Raw genomic sequence first — 20,668 nt, forward strand, 5'->3', positions numbered from 1 at the left:
GGTTTAAGATCACTTCCTTTCTCTACCCCTTACCTATGGACTAATGATGCCTCTCCGCAAGTCTAGGCCAGATGACAGGGTCATATCGTCGCTCCTTTAGAAGCCGCTCCCGCTTGGCGCTCCGGAGTAATCGCGGAGAACGTGGCGATTCAGGATAACATCGTCCAAGGGCTACGACTTACTCTCCCCGCCGTCCAATTGATCAAAATCGCATAAAAACGAGAAAATCGATACTTAACCCCATCATGCACAAGGGGAGCCCATATCGACGAGTCGAGGTGCCCTGATTCTTCGACTGGAGGCGACTGGAGGAGGTCATAGCCGAGGGAGGTCTCGCGATCTCGACAGAATGGTTAGACCGAATAACATGAGTTTCTAAACATAAAGAACAATAATCGCTCGTGCCTCCCTGTTCCGTGTAGGCCCTCTCTCTAAGTTCCTTGGCTTGTTTAGACGCGAGCGTTAAAGGTAGTGCTTCCTCCTCCCTCGTAACGCGTCCGCATTGTCAGTTGATCTAGATTCCGAACTCAGATTTTAGGATGAATTCGCTTGTGTTGCTTGCACCTTGTATAAAAACTACATCATCTACGGCTTGTTCCCCTACTCTTTTTCCAAAACATATCCTACTCCAGTGAAGCTCCCACGCCTAACGCCAGAATATATTTCTACCTTCCATGTTGCCACCATTTGTCTGGCTGGTAACCCACTTTGTTCATCATCACCACATTCCAGGAACAAGAGGCCGCGAGAGCGTCAATATGCAAGATGCAATTGCTATCTATTATATTTAAGACAAATAAAAGAAAAAAATGAATCTGTGCGAAGTGGATAAGAGAGGCCCTAGACTCCACAAAAAAAGAGCGTTGCATGATAGTCCAGGGTCGGGTATAAGGATGGATTGATTGATTGATGGTATCTTGTCAGCAAAGTCTTCTCCCAGCAAAACACTTTTTATCCGAAAAAGTTCATGTTCAAACTAAAGCGTGCGCAAACTGGGGCACATTAATACTAATAATAAAAAAAGAAAAAGAAAAAAGAGTAAGGTCCTCCCGCCTCGTCAAGTCTAACCATTGAAAGTCATCACCTCATGCGGATTGGGATGGAGAGAGTGTGAGAGTGAGGGTGAGAGAGAGAGAGGGGGGATCGATCCCAAGGGGGCGGAGAGGAGACTGCTCTTAGACACCGGAGTAACCCCAGCGAGGAGCGTTGACGATAATACCAGTCAAGCAACCCGAGATGATACCTGCGACGGGGAGGGTAATGATCCAACCACCGTAGATCCAGGCAACCATGCGCCAGTTGATGGAGCGCCAGGTACCGGCACAGAGACCGACACCGACAGTGGCACCAGTAATGCACTGAGTGGTGGAGACGGGGAGCTCTGTAAGTGGATGTGTTAGCTGGCTGTCATGTGGTATGGACAATTGGGATAGACTTACTCAAGCGGGTGGCCATGATGACGGTAATGGCAGAGCCCAACTCCATGGAGAAACCACGAGAAGGAGAGTGAAGCGTGAGGCGGTTACCAAGGTTGCGCATGATGTTGTAGCCGTACGTCCAAATACTGTAGAAAGCTGTTAGTACGATAATAATAGTACGAGCCGGAATTGTCTACTTACCCGATGCCGATAGCAACACCACCGAAGGCGCTATATAGTTGATGTAGTCAGTAATAAAGTTCGAGAGAACCGTTATCCTGGCGCTTTGAGGGGAGTCAATTTAAACTCACAGAATCCAAATGGGAACGGGAGACTTGCTGCCCTCGATCTCGCCGGTATCCCAGATCTTGTAAATGGTGGCATATGGTCCGATGGCGTTGGAGACATCATTGGCACCATGGGTGAAGGACGCGGTACTGGCGGTCAAAACCTGGAGGAAGGAGTAGAGGAACTCGGCCTTGTTGTCGTAATGCTTGACATGAGCGTGCATCTCCTCGAGATCGCCAGTGAGCATGCTCTGCTTCTTCTGCTGGTTGAGGATATCCTGGTCAACACCTCGGAGGAAGATCCACTTGAATCCCCACCAGAGGAAGGAGGCGTCGTACCAAGGGCCGTCAGGCTTGGGGCCAACGATGGACTTGTGGGGAATGGTGGTTCGCGGGACGTCAATGTCGGACCCGTTCTGGTCAATAGCCTTGGCCTCGGAGTCGTCAGCACCCTTCGCCTCGACATCGCTGTGTCTGTTGGTTCGGCCACGAAGAGCGTCGAGCTCCTCCTTGGTGAGATGACCCTCGTAGAAATCCTTGATACCGCCGGCGGCACCCTCAGGCTGCTCCGGGGGCTCACCACGCTTGAGGAGCAGAGGACCGAGAGGAATATGGTACCAGCGGAGCTGCCAGTCATCCTTGACAACGATGCGGTACAGCCAGGGGATGAGGAAGATGGAAATGACGAGAGCGAAGGCGGCGCCAACACCAATAATGAGGCCGGCAGTCTCGCCATCGGTGAAGTCGAGCGTAATGGAGCCACCCTTCCAGACGATAAGCATAGTAAGGAGGGAGGCAGTGATGCCGAAGTAGACGGGAACAAACATGAGACCGCGCATGACCGGGTTGCTTCGGAGCATGACACCATACTTAGTAATGGTAAAGATGATTGCAGCGAAAGCACCAGAAATACCGGGAGCAATGATCCAAGCGAGGAAGACCTGGACGACACCAGAGTTGATGCCACCCTTCTTGTCGACCCAGTGGATGTTATCCGCACCGACGAGCGCAATACCCATACCGATCACACCGCCCATGATAGAGTGGGTAGTGGAAACAGGAAGACCGATCTTAGTAGCCATGGTGAGATAGAGGGAAGAAGCAACAACAGCACAAACCATACCCAACATGAGCAGGGTAGGTTCATCCTCGAACAGGTCAATGTCCACGATCTTGGTACGAATGGTATCGGCGACACGGGCACCGACACCGATGGAACCGGCGAACTCTAGAATAGAGGCCAAAGACATGGCCTGAATGTACCCGACGGATCGGGACGAAACCGACGTCGCCCAAGAGTTGGCGACATCGTTGGCACCTATCAGAAACAGAGTCAGCAGTTAGCGTCGGGGAGGTCTACACATCGCGGGGTTGAGACGCGTTGACGTTTGTGTTGTCCCGCCATCCCCGTTGCGGGCGACAAGGTGGTGGAGGACAGGAAAGGAATCGGCCAAATGGGCTGGCAGAAGATAGGATGCCAGAAGGCTTACCAATGTTCCAAGCGTCCAGGAACGCAAAGATGGTACCAATAGCGAAAAGGTAATCGAATTGGTGGAGAGGCATCTTGACGGTGGATGCCCGGGTCTTCGGCACAATGATCGTGTGTCTATTCTCGGTTTGGGGGTTGGTCGATCCAAAGTGGGGGACGGATCTAATCGATCGGGGGAATCAGGGACTGCTCTGGCGAGCAGTGGATATTCCTGTCTAGAGAGGCGACAAAGAATATGAACGCGAGAGGAAGGGCAAGCGAGGAATCGCTGTCGAGAGTAAGTTGACTGCCTGGTTGGCTTCTCGATGACAGGGAGGCTGGAGGAGGATGGAACACGATATAAATGAATCGCCGCAGTTTTGCCAAGCCTTTTCTTTCATGAATATAGATCAAGGATTCCCATGAATCTCTCGCTTCGCCGGTAAGCAATCGGGGAATTGGGCGACCGGGGGGGCGAGCAAAAGGCAAGCATGAGCGGACATGAGCGCAACATCGACGTTGGGAGGATTGGGGGTGGGGTGTGGTGTGCAGAGAGCCCCATGTGCTCTGAGGACCAGCTTCTGATGGATGGACTCGCCGTGAATGGAGTGCCATTGAGCAGGAGGGAATATCGGGTCGATGACCTTTTCGAGCGAGGCGTTCTGTTAGTTGACCTGTTATTCCGCCCAACGTACATGAGCTTGAAAGAAATTGATCCGAAACGGTGACCGAGAGTCGAGCATGGTTGATGAGGAAGGATGGGGGAGGTCGTTGAGGCTGACCAATCAGGAGCTTCAATCCCATCACGTTTTTGCCTTTTTGGTCGAGAAGTGTGGACAGGAACGACCGTGGCAGTTCCGAGCCAGGGACCCCACTTTTTTTGTCTTGCGTCTCCTCCAATCTTTTCGAGATCTGGCTCAGCTCCTCGATGTCTGTGTGATACAAGGGTACCTTTTGAGGTACGGAGTAAGCGTACGATTCATTGTCGTGATTCGTGAGCACGAATGACAAAGTCCAAGTACGAAGTACCTCGTACAAACACGGCATCTTTCTTGCCACGCATTGATACTAGCATTCCGACGCAAGAAAGATATCTCTGGTGTACTTCTACCTCGGACGTACCCCCGTATCGACCCCATGTGATGTGGATATCCATCTGTATCGGTACATACCTGATCTGCTCTACGATTGTACTGGTCAACCATAGAGTCAAAGTAATTTTTGGCAGCACCCCTTCCCCTTCCTGCCCCTTCCCCTTCGCCCCAGATCCCGCAAGTGGCGTTGCCCTACTAAGCTAGTACCAAGGCAGTTCCAGGCAGATGAACATTTCTCTCTCGAGGCTTGGCAAAGAGCTCCCCTCGACCACGGACGATACGGGAGATAGAGCACGTGTGTTAAACTCGCTGCCCATGGAGTAAGCTTCGACCAGCAAACAAGAAGACACCCCCACCTTGCCCACCTCACCTTCCTCGACTCTGATGCGCGCCGCCTAGACGGGACACCGAAGTCGATAAAACTGGTTAGGAGCTGGTCGCCGTAGCGAACTCGTTCCAGTTTCCCTTCAAATTTATCGAGTAAATGCATATTTTCTATTCGTTCCGCCCAATATGCTTAGTTCAAACTCGAGGAGCTTCGCTTCTGCTTGGGGCGGAAAAAGGCCCTCGCTGCCTTTGACAAGCACGCACCCTCAATATCGCTTCATTTATCGTTCCACGGCCCTGGACCGTCTCGTACCCTTCGTACAGTTGAGCCTCTGAACCCCAATAAGCCAACACGTGCTCCAGAATTTTCCTCTCTTCTAATCCTTCTGTTGGCCCTTCCATTCTTTCCATCTTCCACCACCCCACATTTCTTATTTTCATATGTTAAGACATGGATCTTCGATTTGTCCCTTCCCACTCCATCTTACCTGCCGCCACGAATCGGGTCATCGACTCGCACTCTAGTTTTTTTAGACACTCAAGGACATCTCCGTGGGCACTTTCCCTTTCTGACGATGACTCTTGGCTCGGTCCTCGGTGAAGCCCTGGTTACGATTTGCCCAGCTCCGTTGTCGCAGTCTGCCAAGCCGCCTCAAAATAGATGCAACGAGATACCACATTTTCAATGTTCTAGAATCGCTCCCTCCAATTATCCCCTCGGATGAACTGTGTTTTCTCCTATTTTTTTTTTCGCGTAGCTTTCCGCTCCCGTTTCCTCCTTCCTCGGGAGGACATTGCCACGACACGATGCGATGTGGTGCGGTGCGGTGTTATACCGAAACCTATCCGGGATCATAGCTCGGTTTCCCAATCCGCTGGGTCAGGATCACCCTCGTTCCGCACTCCATCTTGTAACAACTCGTGCGTCGTCGGACCAGCCTGTCAGGCAGTGATCGGATCAAGATGCACAGGACAACCCCGTACGAGATCTGCAAAATGGAATTCCTTTGTCGTTTTCTAGCGCCCACGCACCTCCTGGGAAGTGGAGCACGAGGGGCAAATCATGAAATGTTTTCTCACCTCTAAATTGTACGAAGTACTCGTAGTGGACTCGAGTGGGCTTATTAAGTGGAGGCGATCAATGATTCTCTTCTCGTGAGGCGGGGAATCCCCAGAATATTCTTTGAACCTCACATATTCCGTCTTCATCGTTGTAAGCTTCACGCAAACAAGCAAACAATTTCGTTAGAAGTTTTCGGACCAACAACTCTACGCGACCAAGCTCTGCGCCTTAGTGCTTCGGACAGCGCGACCGGAAGCAAGGCAGCTTGGCATCTTGGCATCTTGCTCAAAAACGTTCACAAAATCTGTACAAACCCGAGCCGGCTGGATGCAGACATACATCACGCTAGGATATTTAAGGTTAATGCATGCTGAAGGAGTCTTCCTTGGGGGACCACGGGCACGGTTGAAGTCGAGCGGCTGGCCAAGCACATGCACGATAAGTGCACCACACGACGTTACCGTCGACCGAAGGTCCCTCGTAATGCCATTGGTAAGCCTTGGCGACGCAAAGAAGAGGAAGAGACAAGGGGGGTGTGAAGTGCCAAGAGCACACCATCGATGACCACGGTGCTATTTGAGGAAGTGACGCGATTAACATGGGAGCACTGCCCTATTTGGTTACCGAGCGGCACCACGCACCCTTGTCGTCTATGTGCCGGACTTTCGTCAGATCTGTACGAAGGTACTTTGCTACCTTCCCGAAAGGAGATAAGTCTTACCTGGAACGAACCTTTATTGGCTCTCTTCTGGTTATGAAGCCATCACCAATCATCAAACAGAAACATCAACTCACAAGAACTCATGTCTCACATCGTTGGAGCCAACCTTGCGCCTCGTCATCTCGTTACAGGCTTCTGCTTGCTTCGCTGAGGCAGACCTCTTCGACTTTCGACACGATAACTGATTCAGGGCGAGCTCCTTCGACAGTGAGCTAGATATTTCATATTATTAACTCACTTGACCCCCTAATGCACCCAACTATGCATCCAACGATGCACCCCTCATTGCGTTGCATGTTGTCGTAAGGACCCTGGGGGCGGACTGCCTACCCCCTGGCTTCCGTCGGTTGTACGAAGTACAGATGAAGGTATACTTCCCCCTGCTAGTTAACGTTGCCCGTCCCAGGGTCATGCAAGTTGAATTTAAGTGGGGAATCGCATTGTTCACGACGTAGGCCTCATTTCGCGTCCAGGATTCGCGATTTGCGCAACAGGGGTAGGCAACCTTCGCAAAACCTCGTGGCTTGACTTGTAGGAGGGGAATAGGAGAAAATCTGGAAGGAGTTGCTTCACCGGATGCCCCCAATATTCTTTCAAGTGTAAAACAACTGCGCATGGTCTGTCTCGTTTATCACAAAAAATGCCCCGGAGGTTCCTTTCTCTCTCTTGTGTTGCGTTGCTAGCGTTACTCATCAGAAGCGAAACTTCAGAGCATCCTCAAGTCTTTTCTTTGATTTATACTTTCTCAGGTAATATATGCACGTAGTAATAGTAGGGTTAGCTGAAGGACACTCGCAGCCCAAACGATATACGACTATACAAATGTGAGTTTATCCACTTCAATACCCCATTCAAGCCATTGAGCTTTCTGCCTTCTTTCTGGCAGTTTTGATCATTCGCGGTTATTACTGCTTTCACGCGTCGCTCCTCGCTAACCAACTCCCCTTCTTTCTCACACAAGGAAACGATCAATTTACCCTCATGCAGCGCCCTGGCACTCGCCAAACTCCGAGCGGCAAGCGCCCGTACAATAATCGGCACCAGAACCGCAAAACCAATAAAACGAGCAACATCCACCAAACGTGGACCCAGCGCACGTCGTCCCGTTGCCACACATACCGTTGGTAGAGATCTCCAATGTAGGAGTCTCCGGTGTCCCAGGCGCCTCTTGCTCGCAGTTGCCGAAGCCCTCTCGGCATCCCTGGCCGCAGTATGCTTCCCCGGAACCGCAAAAGTAGAACTCTGAGCAGCAGTTGCCAAAGGTAGAGCCTGCGCAGGTGGTGGCGTTGCCGCACATTCCCGACTCGGAGATTGTGAGCTCGGGGACGCCGGTTTCGCCAGTAGCTGGTGAGCTTCCTGTGGGTGTGCCCTCGGTTTCAGATGTCGTGGGTTCGGCGGTGGCTTCTGTTGTGGAAGCAGGAGGCTCCGAAGCCGAGGTAGAGGAAGCCGCAGCTGAAGTGGAGGATGCAGAAGGCTCAGGGGCTGACGTAGAGGAGGCGGAAGGCGCAGAGGAGGAAGAAGGCAGTGCAGAAGAAGAGGCGGGGGGCGCAGAGGCCGATGTAGAATAAGCAGGAGGTTCGGATGATTCGACCGATGTGGCGGACGTGGGCTCCGCAGAGCTCGTAGGTTCGGCCGTGGTTGTGGGTTCTGGTGGGGGGATGGGTTGACCTTCGCACCAGCCAAAGTCGGGCTGACAGCTGAAGCGGTTACAGTATTCACGACCCTCACCGCCTGGATCTTGGTAAGTAACCAGCTCAAATCTCAATGGGGCTCTCCCATGTGGTCTTGGTTGCACTAACAATATCCATACATGGAGCAACACCTCTGGCCTGAGCATTTGGCGTTGTCGTTATCGGGACCGCAGAGATTATCGACCGCTTGACGACCGAAAAGGGCAGCCTTGGAATCGGAGGCGAATCGGACATGCAGGCCCCCGTCAATCTTGCCGACGCTAGCTAGTGCGCCCGTGAGGCATAACGTCGCCGTGGCCGTGATCGTAGCCCACCTCATCCTTGCGTCACGACAGAACTTAATAACGACTAAAGAAATCAAAGGATACTCGTAAAGGGGGTAGAGAATGGCAGATATCGTGGCGCTCGCCTGTGGCTTGACCTGCTAAGAATATCCGAAAGCGAGACCGGGAATCCCTGGCAAAGTTGCAAGCCATCCCATCGACGAACAAGCAAGCAAAGGAGACCCGGTTTCTTAAATATGCAGGACAGGTAAGTTTAGGGCATCGAATACTAGCCGGTCTTCCGGTCGCCGTATGGAACGAAAAGCTGGACAGGCCAGATAACAGTAGATTGCCCCATATGAAGGCTATATTGTTCGTGCTCGCAAAGGCGAGTAATCAGTCGTTGGCGGGAGAAATGGGGAAGGCTAAATTCCTAAAGCGCCAGTTCCATTCCCATGAGCAGAATTTCCAGCGTTACGGTGAGCCTTCCATCTATTTCGGTGCATAATTCCTATTTTCCCGAACTTATTAACAACCGGGGAAAGCCACCAGCCGAGTCCTATACGTATTCTCATACGGACTCTGTATGAATCCTGGAGTCTTGGACGATATTTCTTTTTAACCAAGTTCATCGCCTTGCCGTTCTTGATTCCCGAGCCCGCCTTTTAGCTCGTGAAGCAAGACTCTGTTCCTGAGGGACCATCGTCGGTCCTTGCATTAACGTCAGCGGCAAGATATAGCGGCATGACGCGAAGTAGATCCTATTCAGCCATGCCGCCCGAAGCCCGGTTCTCCCGCGCAGTCTGTTCTCTCCCGGTAATTTTCCACCTATGCCCCTGTCTCCTTGCAGCTGTCCCGGTGGAGCTTACTCCAGGGTCCTGGGCCGTGGACCGAGCCCTACATATTCCCAGATGATCCTCAGGTGGTTCCCTGTGGGGCTCATTTCGAATCGTGAAATAGTTTGAGCATGCCATTACCGTGAAAGATTTGGTGAATACTCACTACTTAGTATCGTGTTGATTTATGTGTGATCAGTTAGTCAGGCCGATGCCTGTATGAAGCAATAATCACAGGGCCGTGCCGCAATAAGAGCGAATCGACCTCGTTGTTGTGAGAGATCCAAAGTGGTATCCCGACAGCGCTGGGGAAAACAAGGCGCAGATAAGAAATAGCAGGATGGGCAAATAACATGGGGAAAATACCACGGCAAATCGCCTTCGGTGCCACAAAACTATTTACCCCTCCTCCCCACCCCCCATTCCGCCCCAACGAACGAATTCCCGGGGCCCATCCATTTCCGCATTTTACGTGATCTCTTCCGAGTCTCCGACCCTCCACGGCCTCTTCTCTCTCGTCTACCTATCTTGGCGAAAGGTAAGACCTTGGAGGGTGTGAGAGTCATGTTCCTGCATATGTATCTGCCGATGGAGCATGCCGTGGAAAGATGGGATGATATGCGCAAGTATGAGCATCGGACGTATCCAATGCATGTATGTATGTAGTATCCAACGACGAAAGGTGCACGGCATTTTGGATAGCATAGGTGCCTGTTTTCAGGGTTCTTCGTCTCCTTGCATCAGGCCCTATGTACCGAACCCCTTGTGCTCCGTTTCCCTACATCTCGCGCGATGTCCGTAGAATACCTTTCTTTAATTCCCCATCGCTAGATAGATCATGGGTCATGGCTATCGTAACTTATCGCAGGCTCACCTTGAAAACGCTGAGATTATCTGATTTGGCAGACCGGCACCAGCGTCATCTGGTGGTCTTGCAAAATCTGATCCACTCTCGACCCGAGCCTTCATTGTGTGAAGCAAAATTCGCTGCTGAATCCAATAACCATCAACCGCAGATGATTCTCGCAAAGCTATTATGCTCGGCGGCGATCATCACGGAGGAGAATGCTATCCTTCAGCATGGCGGTGATGATGTTACTGGGAAATGGCATGCTACTTGACTTGGTCCAAAGCCAAAGGCTTTTAAACAGTTTTTAGAGTCGCACCCGATTATGACAACGAAAAGCTCTGATGCAATGGGTCGAACGAGCGTTATTTAACATGGGTTTCGAAATAGATTTTCTATTCTAATAGGCGGTGTACCGAGGTATTTTGAGAGGAGTTCAGATACTCATTCGTGCGATGCATTTCTATTTTTCGCGTACACCTTCTAGACTCTCGAAACGATTGCGTTCGCCGTGTGAGTAGGTTCCCGTCACGGCTTGAGATGGGCGCACCCTTGATCGAACGTTCAAAAGAATAGAACCTAAAAATAAACGGAGCACTCTCCAATAAACCCATCTGCCTACCATCAAGTCAAGACAACCAACCGTATTCAGCGTTTGGAAATATACGGTGAATTCGCGTTGGCAAGGCTCTTAGACGGCTCCGTAAATAGGTTTGCCCAGCATCCCCCGCCTCATTTTCTGCAGAGCGCGCAAGTAGGCATTGTTCTGGTGCCCTGTAGTCTGTCATTGGTTCCTGGATCAGCTGTTGGGCGTCAAGGCAGCCTCACGACTGTCGATATTCGACCAACTGAATCACTCACCCCGCTCACTTGCCGAGAACCTTCCCCCCTTAAGTTTACCGAGAACGACGAATCATTAGGGCTATTCCAATAAATACCATGGCGGAGGCTCTTAGTTTAGCGGCAAATATTCTCTAAGTCTTCGACTACTCGAAAAAGTTCGTTGCCGCCGCCTGGGCGATTCACCAGTCGGGGCCGGAGGGCGTTGAATACCTGTCAGCTCTCCAAAACGTTTCCGATGATTTCAAGATCGTCCTTGCTACCCTTCAAAATGGCCATGAAGCCCCGAGCTCGAATGTCCTGGCCGGCGGCGATGGTATGGCCTTGTTGGCTAGGAGGTGCGCCGTCGATCTGGACAGGATGCTGAAGACGCTGGACAAGCAGGGCGGGGACAAAGGCAAAAGGCTTAGTGCCGCGAGTTCTGCCCTCAGGTGGATATGGAGTCAAAGTGATATCGAGGCTCTTAGAGTTCGGTTGGACCAGTATCGGGATGAGTTGACCCTCCATTTGGTCTTCTCTCTCAGGTGAGATTGTCAATGTTCTGAAATCCTCTATCCATGAGATTCCTAAGACACTGATACCAGTTCCAAGGTCTACGGTATTACTGAGTCTCGACAAACAGGACAAAATACTCGGCGAGCTCCAAATAGTTAAGGGTCATCTTCAAACAAATGACAGCGTGCACGGCAGACAGAACGCCCTTGACGATGGGTTCGGATCCATAGCAATTGATTATCTCACCCGCGGACTCGAGGATCCAGACACACAAAAGCCCATCTTCTCAGCGCTCTAGTCGATGCCATACATGGCCGGTCGAAACAGTCGGAAGATCCTTCGGCAGCTTCAGAGATACACCTCTCTAAGTCTCGAAAACACATGCTACAGCAGAAGTTCATCGGGCGCCTGCGTTACCCCAACATGGATAGTAGAGAATATGGAATTGATCCTGCCCACGAGACTACGTATCACTGGCTATTTAAAGATGAGGCAAGTCCGCCTACGTCTCGCCATAGCCTAAAGGGGTGGCTCCAGACAAATGATCCTGTCTACTGGATCACAGGAAAGGCTGGCTCGGGCAAGTCAACCCTGATGAGATATATATCAGGGCCGGTTCTCGATTCTCATGAACCAGCCATCCCAGGGTTGGGCGGAAAACAGCGGCGATGTGAGCAGTATTTACAGAAGTGGGGTGACACTGCAAGTCCACTCATCATTGCCACGTTTTACTTTTGGGCTGCAGGAGCATCTGAAATGCACACTTCTTTCGTCGGCTTATTTAGAACTCTCTTACATCAACTTCTCAAGATGTCTCCAGGGTCCGTTCCCGCCGTTTCCCCGACACGATGGGAGGCATTGTCACTCTTCAACAAAGACCCGAAAGACTTTACGGAGGGTAAACTACACGGCACTCTGTATCGAACCGTGGAGCATTTATCAACAAAGTTCAGAGTTTCCCTCTTCGTGGACGGCCTGGATGAATTTAATGGGGATCTGAAGTCTCTAATAGGCCTTTTCCACATGCTAGTTTCGAAGTTTCCCATTAAAGTATGCCTATCGAGTCGCCCTTGGGTCGAGTTTGAGGCTGCTTTCATGGCGAAGCCGCAGCTCAAGGTGGAAGAGCTCACGCGATCCGATATCATGGCGTACGTAACGGTTAAGTTCTGTGAGAATCCATACTTCTCTGAACTTCAACTCCGACAGCAAGAGAACGCGAATAAGTTGATCACGTCTATTGTCAGCAAAGCGTCTGGTGTCTTCTTGTCGGTCAAACTGGCCGTTTCCTCGCTCCTGGCCGGTCTTAACTACGGAGATCGGATGGAAGACTTGGAGAGACGACTGGATCTTCTCCCCGAAGAGTTGGAACAGCTCTACGAAAGGATGCTAGACACCATAGATCCGTTTTACAAAGAACATGCCGCGCAATACTCCCAGTTGTTTCGGGCTTCCCTAGAACCATTACTGATCCACTTCTCTATTGCCGACGAGACTGCCGACGAGACTGCCTTGACCGATTTTGCATTGCGCATTTCTCCTCGATTTTGGCTGGTGGAAAATATTTCGTCCCGGGAGAGGGACATGCAGCGCCGCATAAATAGTCGGTGTAAGGGACTTCTGGAGGTTCGTCGCCGTCCCGAGGGCAGGGTGGCGACAGTCCAGTATCTACACAAGACAGTCATGGAATTTCTCGAACGCGTCGATATTAGACGTAAGTTGGAAAGTTATTTGAAAACCCCATACGACCCCAAGGTCAGACTTCTAGCTGCCATTGCAGCCATATCGATAGGCGACTCTCTACATAACGAAAGGTTTTCAGTGTCACATATGCAGAGGTGCCTTCTCTACGCATCTAGATGCCATCCTCGTTCAGCTGAGAACGTCACCAGGCTTCTTGATCGCTTGGACTCTCATTGGCCTGAGAAAACCCAAGCTATGTTTCAAGCATTCAATTTCATTCAACCCATGTACAAAACATCTAGATGGTATAGGGCCGACGGCGCTGCATCTTATGCACACACAGGCCATGAGAACTTTATGCTAGTTCTTGCCGTCCAGTTCATGGTTGTAGGATATGTGAAGACAAAAGCCGGGCGGGAAGGCTGTATTTAAGTTACCGTGACAAGCCTGGGCCCTTCCTTGCAGTTTCCCATGATGTTACTTCGATCTCATCTCCTGAGGGTGAAAACCGGGCAATTTTCTCTTCTCTCAATAGTACACTTGGATGATCCTCGAGGTCCAGAGATGCTAGAAACACTCTTCAACAAAGGGGCAGACCCAAATCGGCGTCTGAGGGAGTCGCTCCTATGGCCAAAATCCCTGACTCCATGGGAAACAGCGCTCGTGAGAATCACCGTTGCGTTTTCGGACGGATCTGGATACGACCGAGATCAACTGTCCAATATCTCAAAATGCGCTCGTTTAATGATTGATCATGGAGCCAAGGTCGATTGGCCTTCTGTCAATTCGGCGATGTCCGTATTCCAACCGTCCTTGGAATCAAGGGTGAAAGAAGGCATCTATAAGGCCATGAAACGGATGAGGGACAGCAAGAGTGAAATTCTTCGCATTGGATTCCCCTATTTTATTCAAGATCAATCATAGCCTGAACTTCTGCATCTTGATAAAGGTATAGGAGCCGTTATAAGGTTATCATGAGGATAGGACCTAGTTATCATTTACCCCACGCCATTCCCGTCTAGCAATATGAATTCTACTCACTAGCCCTGTATTTTCTAAGGGGAGTAGACGTTTATTACGATCGTTGGCCTGCTTCTGAACGAAGATAGCTTCGCTGAAGTGTACAGACTCGCCACAGGGCACGCTCATTATATGATTGGTGAAGAGACCGTAGACTTAATACGGAATAGGCTTAAAGCGAAGGCGGGGGTACAGCTGGGCTAATTAGTAACCTCTCGGACCTTTAAATACATACGGGAAACGGCGATTTTTGCGTAGTTGAAAGCTACGATTCTCATCTAGTAATATTATAGTATTTGCCATGCCTATCGAGGTGGTAACGTAGTCTCGAGGACTCCATGATTTCTTTGGCTGACTAGAAACGGGAGATGGGTGTTCGCGGCGTAAAAGCCGAAAAGAACTGCGGGCTTTGTCCACGTTGTTTTCACGCCGTGAAAAAAGGAGGCTTGCGTTCGCCTCGGCTCAACGCAGCTCAGTTGCCCCCACAATATACTGCGGCCAGACAACAGGGGAAAGGAAGTTGTCAAGTCTTACCGAAGGATCTAACGAAAAGGGGAAGAAAAAGAAAGAGATCTACGTCAAGATCAAGGGGCGTCCGCACTCGGCATCTCAAGAACGACCTCGCACTTTTGAAGTAATCTTTCCGAACCCCTGGAGTACCTTTCCTGCGAAATTCATGCAGTGATTGACGGAGTTCCGACGAAAGCATGAACGACAGACGAGAGGCGTGGAGTTCTAAAAGATGGCCCTCAAGGTCACAGACGAAAACAATGTTGATTCAGAGCTTTTCCAAGCATCTGCCGCTCTGTTGTTTCGAGGAGGAGATAAATGGGCCCAGTCTTGTTTCAGCAATCACAACGGGTCCTCAGCCCCGGGACTTTGCTCCTCCTTGGCGGTCCAGTGGCGCGATGTTCGTGGGGTTTACTCCGTTGAGCGGGTTCAAGGGCGGCCCCTTGAGGCTCCCTTGCGACCATCTTGTGGATCCATGTGGATCCTTACGCCCAGCGGTCGGACCCCTCGATGCAACCTGGATGCTTGCGGGTGAATTTTCCGAAATGTGTTAGCGAGTGGCAGGGGAACAGATTTCATTCGTCAAGAACTGCCAAGCCTCCGACTCGGATCGGCCGGGGATCGGCATTGGCAGCGGCTGGAATGACAATGATCACTATCAATCGACGTCGACCACCAGATCTATCCGAACGACGAGGACAGAAATCCGGAGATACAATGTTATGAGAAGGCAAACTTCGACTTCAATATCGCTCCCATTTCCCGTCGTCTCCCACTCATCAGATCTTAACAATAACCATGTCGATTCTCTCTCAGTTTTCTTCTCGGGGGACTCGGGATGAAACTTGACTAACCAGATCTCGATGAAGACCCATTGAACTGGGATGTGCGACGCATTCGTCTCAGGGTGAAGTCTGGACGAGGCCGCGACCAGGCCTGACTTGAATTGATATCCACTAATGTGTGCACACCGCCGGCATTCAGAGTAGTACCCTGTTGACCCACCTACACCTAGGTGCCATAGAGAGACAGAGCTCATTCCAGAAGTTCCATCCCCTTAAACATTGAATCAGACATCGCGAAGGATGGAACGAAACTTGTTCCAGAGCTCTTCGAGTTGCCTCTTACGAAAACCCACCCAAACGACCTAATATCTGCTCACAAGTGGTGTCGATGATGACGCCGGACGACTTCTGTATAAAGACGGAGCACCTGACATGCCCCGAGTCTCGTTCGGTGGCTCTCTCTTCCAAGCCATCATTCCAGTACCTCGAGCGGGCTCCGTATACTACTGTTTTCTTTCCTTTCCCTTCTTGTTTTATATTCTTTTCCCCTATTATTTTGCCTTTGTCACCCTTCGCTTCGTTACTGCTAGTTCAGTAGGTCTTTGATAGACATTATGGTTTCCTTCACCGAACTCGCCGTTGTGTCAACGGTGCTGGCTGTTGCCTATGGCCACGGAGTCATCCTCAACGCCCAGGGCCTAAGCGGCTCACCTGCAAGCGTAGCATTCAAGGGTAAGTCTTGAAAGTCGGAGCCGCCTCCTCACAAGCGAATCCAATCTCGCTAACCTATTTCTCGCAGTTAACCCCGAGATTGCTCGCAACTGCACGACCATAAACCCATGCCAGCAAGATTCCACCATTATCTGTGAGGCCGAGATCCAGGCCAACCTCGTCAACGAGTGCGGCCGAACAGAACTCACCGGCAATATTGACATCGGCGAGGAGACGGAGAACGCGCTGGCTGCTGGTGCCGTCACCCAAGTGAAGCGTGGTACCAACTTGGAGGTTTGTACCAGCCGCCTACCAATTTTCTGTGTCTACCCCGCATCTAATGTACCATAAATTTAGGTTACCATCCATCAAGTCAATGCGGATGGCGCCGGTCCGTATTCGTGCGATCTCGACGTCACCAGCAACGCAGGTCGCCTTAGTGGACAGATCCCCTTAGTCGTCACCAACAACGTTCCTGGAGTGAACGGCTTTTCTCAGGCCAAAGCCCAGGACTTCGTCATCAACGTTCAGATGCCCGATGAGTTCCAATGCGTCGGAGGTAAGAAGATAAACTACACCTTGCTGCTACCCCCTCTCCACCTCCACCCAGAAGTGCTACTCGCTCGAGGGACAATTTGGTGCTAATAAGGAACTACGTAGGTTCAACTGGAAACATTTGCACAGTTCGGTGCCGTAACAACGCTGTCGCCGGTCCCTTTGGCGGCTGCTTTCCCGTCCAGCAAACTGACGTCGACCCCACCGCCAACACACCGCAGAACATCAAGACGGCCCAAGGTATCGATGCCACCCTGGCGCAGGTCCTGTCCAATCAAAAGGATCTCCCGGCCGCCGTCCAGGCTAACGCCAATGCGGGAGCCGATGGGGCTCAGCAGAACCTCGCCGCCGTTGAGGCCCTCCTCGGCATTAGCGTTACCACTTCAGTCTTCCCACAGCAGACCTTGGCTCTTCCTGATGTTTCCACCGATTCAAGCGCCCCCTCGGCTACTAGCGAAACTGGAAACGGTAACACCAATAATCGAGGCCAAGGACGTACGGGAACTGGCGGTAACAGGGGTGGAAACAACAATAACAACAACGGCAACAGTAACAATAACAACAGCAACGGAAACAATAGAAATAACAACAACAGCAACAACAATAGGAACAACAATAACAATAACGGCGGCAATGCCAACAAGCGTTCTAACCTAAGGTGGGCATGGAGGATGAACTAGACGGCAACGGCGAAGGTGCGGTCCTTCAGGAGACGCCACACCACCGAGGATAGAGGTGGCCCGGATCCATTGGTGGTGATATCTATGACGGAGGGGAGTGGAGTGGTTATCAACAGGTTGACGGCATTTTCCTCGACTATAGTTGGGTTTTGTAAATTCGTTCACTTTTTCCCCCTTCTTCTGTACTTCGCATTCCTCAATGAGTAACAGGGAGCCACAACCCTTCCATGCATCCATCTAGGTATTGTAAACTGGGTAACACCAGATTATGATGGCTGAACTTCTCAGTGGCATATTTGGGGCTAGAGAGAAATAATATGCCGTGCTGGAGAGCGTATGCTGGGAAGACGCCTCGAGGCTGTCAGTGGGTTTCCACCTGGAGTTGGGAGAGCCATACTTACTCTAGACCCTAATAGAGAATTGCACCTCCTCGTCTTTTAATGAGAGCTTGCATCACGCAAATCATTTTCGTCCCCATTCCAGTAAAAAACCCTCCCCGTAACCTCGATCCCATCCTCCATTTGGATTAGGCAAGCTATATCCCGATAATTCTCGGTCTCGTACCGAGCGAGTCGGATCCGACCTTCACGCCCCTGAACGTCGTACGCCACGCCGTGCACAACAGCGTCAGCCGGCCCATCCACTAAAGCGGGGTATGGGCCCCAAGCCTTGACACGATAGCCGGTAATCTTCGCGGGAGTCAAATGCGGCTGCTCCTTCAGGTTCAGTACGCTCTGGAGCTTGGCCGGGTCCATAAGGGTTCCATAGAAGAAGTATGTTGTTGGGCAGCTCTCCTCGACATCACGTCCCTTGGCCAACTTCCATCCGTCGGCTTCGGCGAGGAGGAACTTGCGCGCCATCGGGGATAATGTATCTGATTGCAGGATGGCGGCCCGGGTCGGGTGGGCAGGATTGTCCGAATCTTGTCCGCTCGTGGAAGGCATCTTGAGTAGCCGTGAGGTGATGTTGAGGCTCCGTTTGAGTTTGTTTTGTTTTGCACCAGGAGATGAAGCGATGGTAAAGGAATGCCAGCTTTAAATATTTTTTTCAGGCCCGACGATAACCATTGCGTCTCGTCACCTGATCTTTGTCTCACAGGGTGGGAATACGCAGGGAGGGTGAGGCGTGGAATATGAATACAACACAACTTCAATGTTCTTATTTGCCTATACAAACCCCCCAAAACGATATCATGACACTTCGCCGACGAATATCCAGCTCAATGAAGTATACATATTCATAAGATATCTCCTATCATAGAGGCTTGTCACAAGTCTTTCCCATTTCACAATGGTGACTATGTTTTATGGAGTTGTCGTTGAGATATAAGAATTGGAAATGAGAGGCTCTGCATTTTCTTACCTCGTACTATTCTAAAGACCGTCTATCATGTACTCTTCAGGTTTGGGTTAACTTTACATGAAATCAGCTTTATTCGAATAAATACAATAATGACAATAAAAATACGAATACCCTTTGTTACCTTGGGTTCATATCTAAGAGAATCTTTATAATTTCATTTCTATCATTAGCATTATAGCGTATTAATAGAGAGGGTAAGTTAGTATATGAAAATGATGATTTGTGAATGCAGCGCTGGCTCTGCAAGGGTGCAACGAAGCTCCATTTTGCTGACAGCCTCATGTCCCAGTCGTTCAACTTCGTAAATAATAGAAGCCCGACAATGAGTCGAAATAAGTATTGACGTGACGATGCAGCACCTTAAATACATGAGTGATGTTCTCGTTTTCTACCATTGGGTTGGCCCGCTGCGCAACACCAACATCAATCTCAAGTTCTCAACCATTTTATCGATGAGCTAGCCATTTGGCCTTTTTGGAAGGATGGAAAGAAGAAGAGACATAGTTTATAACTACGGGGTTGAGATCGAGACGGTCCTAGTTCCGAAGGGGGGCTCCCCGAGCTTCACAACCAACGAGTTCTTCCTCTACCTCCGGGATTTCTATAATCAGTCTAAGGATGACGGCAGCATGGAAGCGCATACAGACATCTGCGGCAACGTCTTCTTATAACATTTCAGATCCGGGATATACCGCGTGGACCTTCACGACCGATATTACGATTGATCCAAGGGACGAATTGCTAGGGACGGACCACCGTAAAGCATCCCCTCAAATATATTTGCTGTTCTTTAGTACCCAAGTTAATCTAATGGTTTTCCCCAGATCCAATCGAAATTGTGTCTCCGGTCCTATTCTCAGATCCCAGGCAATCATCTCATTTAGACCTAGGACTCATGTTCCAAATTATCGAACGTAGAGCCGACTTTGAACCAAATGATAACTGCAGCACCCACGTTCACATTTCCCCAGATGACGGAGGCTGGACCTTCGACCACTTGAAACAGCTCTCCAAAGCCATCATCTATTTCGACCACGCGTTCGCTGCCCTAGTCCCACCCACCCGGCGTAGGAGCGGCTGGGCAGTAAGAAACCGCTATCAAAGCGGACGGGCGACGCTTTCGGTCGATGAGTGGTTTAACCTCATCGAGGGCTGCTGGAATCAGGAAGAGCTAACCGACCTCATGAGCCCAATTCGCACCCATGCCTGGAATTTCCAGAACCTGAACCGGTCCAAAGGCACAGTCGAATTCCGCCAGCCTCCACCCGTCACCACGCAGTATCAGTGCATTGGCTGGATTGAGCTGACTGTAGGGTTCGTCGACTCGTCTCGGATTATTGACGCCGAGGGGCTATTCGGCTTCTCGCCTGACGTGGAGGGACTCTGGGATTTCGTAACTTACGCCAGGGAACTGCAATACTTTGAACTCGATTGTCTCAATCTCATCTTTAAGGACAAGTCGGGCAGCATAGGTTGGACGAGTGTGACAGCGGTCGACCCGGAACTCGAGGAGAAGAAGAGTCAGGAGGCTAGAAAGCCGTATACCCTACCAGACAAATTCGACAAGGCTAAAAACTAGAGAGGTGAGGTCTCAGCCGAAAACGAGCCGGGTCCTGGAAACCTTGCCGTCCGAGACGTATCGGTTCCTCGAGTGACTCTAATCGCGCACGCTATATATTTAAAATTAATACGATAAAATATCTCTTAAGAAACCTGACCGAACTGGCCTCTCAGATGTATATTTCGGTCAGTACATAACTTAAAGTTAGGGGTGTATATATATAACCTAAGAAGTACTGCCTACGCTGGAGTGGACAGCCCACAGGTAAAACCCGAACGAGCTACTAACATACACCACACGCACTCCGGCGTCCAAGCCGTATTATCCATTCGTCTCGCCGTTAAAGTCAGTCACCATCCTCAACAATTTTCCTTCACCCCACACGCATCCCCGTGTCGCTGACTCTATCCAGTTGAGCGGGTTGTCCTATGAATAGGACATCGAACGTCAATAT

The 20,668-nt window shown here is 50.7% G+C and overlaps 5 protein-coding genes and 3 pseudogenes across 5 annotated transcripts; 3 read left to right on the forward strand and 5 right to left on the reverse strand.

Moving 5' to 3' along the window:
• Window positions 1-1,175: 1,175 nt before the first annotated feature.
• SAPIO_CDS1463 (Phosphate-repressible phosphate permease) lies at window positions 1,176-3,268 on the reverse strand (the record flags this gene model as incomplete). Its single annotated transcript, XM_016784733.1, has 5 exons — window positions 1,176-1,381; window positions 1,440-1,564; window positions 1,620-1,649; window positions 1,730-3,023; window positions 3,196-3,268. The coding sequence occupies 5 exons, from the start codon at window positions 3,266-3,268 to the stop codon at window positions 1,176-1,178; spliced, it is 1,728 nt and encodes a 575-aa protein (XP_016645490.1).
• Window positions 3,269-3,583: 315 nt separating this feature from the next.
• On the reverse strand, window positions 3,584-3,916 carry SAPIO_CDS1464 (uncharacterized protein; the record flags this gene model as incomplete). Its single annotated transcript, XM_016784734.1, has 2 exons — window positions 3,584-3,817; window positions 3,869-3,916. The coding sequence occupies 2 exons, from the start codon at window positions 3,914-3,916 to the stop codon at window positions 3,584-3,586; spliced, it is 282 nt and encodes a 93-aa protein (XP_016645491.1).
• Window positions 3,917-7,357: 3,441 nt separating this feature from the next.
• Window positions 7,358-8,388, reverse strand: SAPIO_CDS1465 (uncharacterized protein; the record flags this gene model as incomplete). Its single annotated transcript, XM_016784735.1, has 2 exons — window positions 7,358-8,109; window positions 8,178-8,388. 2 exons carry the CDS (start codon window positions 8,386-8,388, stop codon window positions 7,358-7,360), a joined length of 963 nt encoding a protein of 320 aa, XP_016645492.1.
• Window positions 8,389-11,071: 2,683 nt separating this feature from the next.
• Window positions 11,072-11,362, reverse strand: SAPIO_CDS1466 (annotated as a pseudogene; the record flags this gene model as incomplete).
• A 798-nt stretch (window positions 11,363-12,160) lies between these two features.
• Window positions 12,161-13,206, forward strand: SAPIO_CDS1467 (uncharacterized protein; the record flags this gene model as incomplete). The annotated part of the gene is made up of 2 exons (XM_016784736.1): window positions 12,161-13,061; window positions 13,184-13,206. The coding sequence occupies 2 exons, from the start codon at window positions 12,161-12,163 to the stop codon at window positions 13,204-13,206; spliced, it is 924 nt and encodes a 307-aa protein (XP_016645493.1).
• A 2,753-nt stretch (window positions 13,207-15,959) lies between these two features.
• On the forward strand, window positions 15,960-17,291 carry SAPIO_CDS1468 (GEgh16 protein; the record flags this gene model as incomplete). The annotated part of the gene is made up of 4 exons (XM_016784737.1): window positions 15,960-16,077; window positions 16,145-16,350; window positions 16,414-16,615; window positions 16,741-17,291. The coding sequence occupies 4 exons, from the start codon at window positions 15,960-15,962 to the stop codon at window positions 17,289-17,291; spliced, it is 1,077 nt and encodes a 358-aa protein (XP_016645494.1).
• Window positions 17,292-17,728: 437 nt separating this feature from the next.
• On the reverse strand, window positions 17,729-18,235 carry SAPIO_CDS1469 (annotated as a pseudogene; the record flags this gene model as incomplete).
• A 1,313-nt stretch (window positions 18,236-19,548) lies between these two features.
• On the forward strand, window positions 19,549-20,232 carry SAPIO_CDS1470 (annotated as a pseudogene; the record flags this gene model as incomplete).
• Between the last annotated feature and the right edge of the window lie 436 nt (window positions 20,233-20,668).

The sequence above is a fragment of the Scedosporium apiospermum genome, assembly GCF_000732125.1.
Source record: "Scedosporium apiospermum strain IHEM 14462 chromosome Unknown SEQ_SAPIO_0066, whole genome shotgun sequence".
Taxonomy (NCBI): domain Eukaryota; kingdom Fungi; phylum Ascomycota; class Sordariomycetes; order Microascales; family Microascaceae; genus Scedosporium; species Scedosporium apiospermum.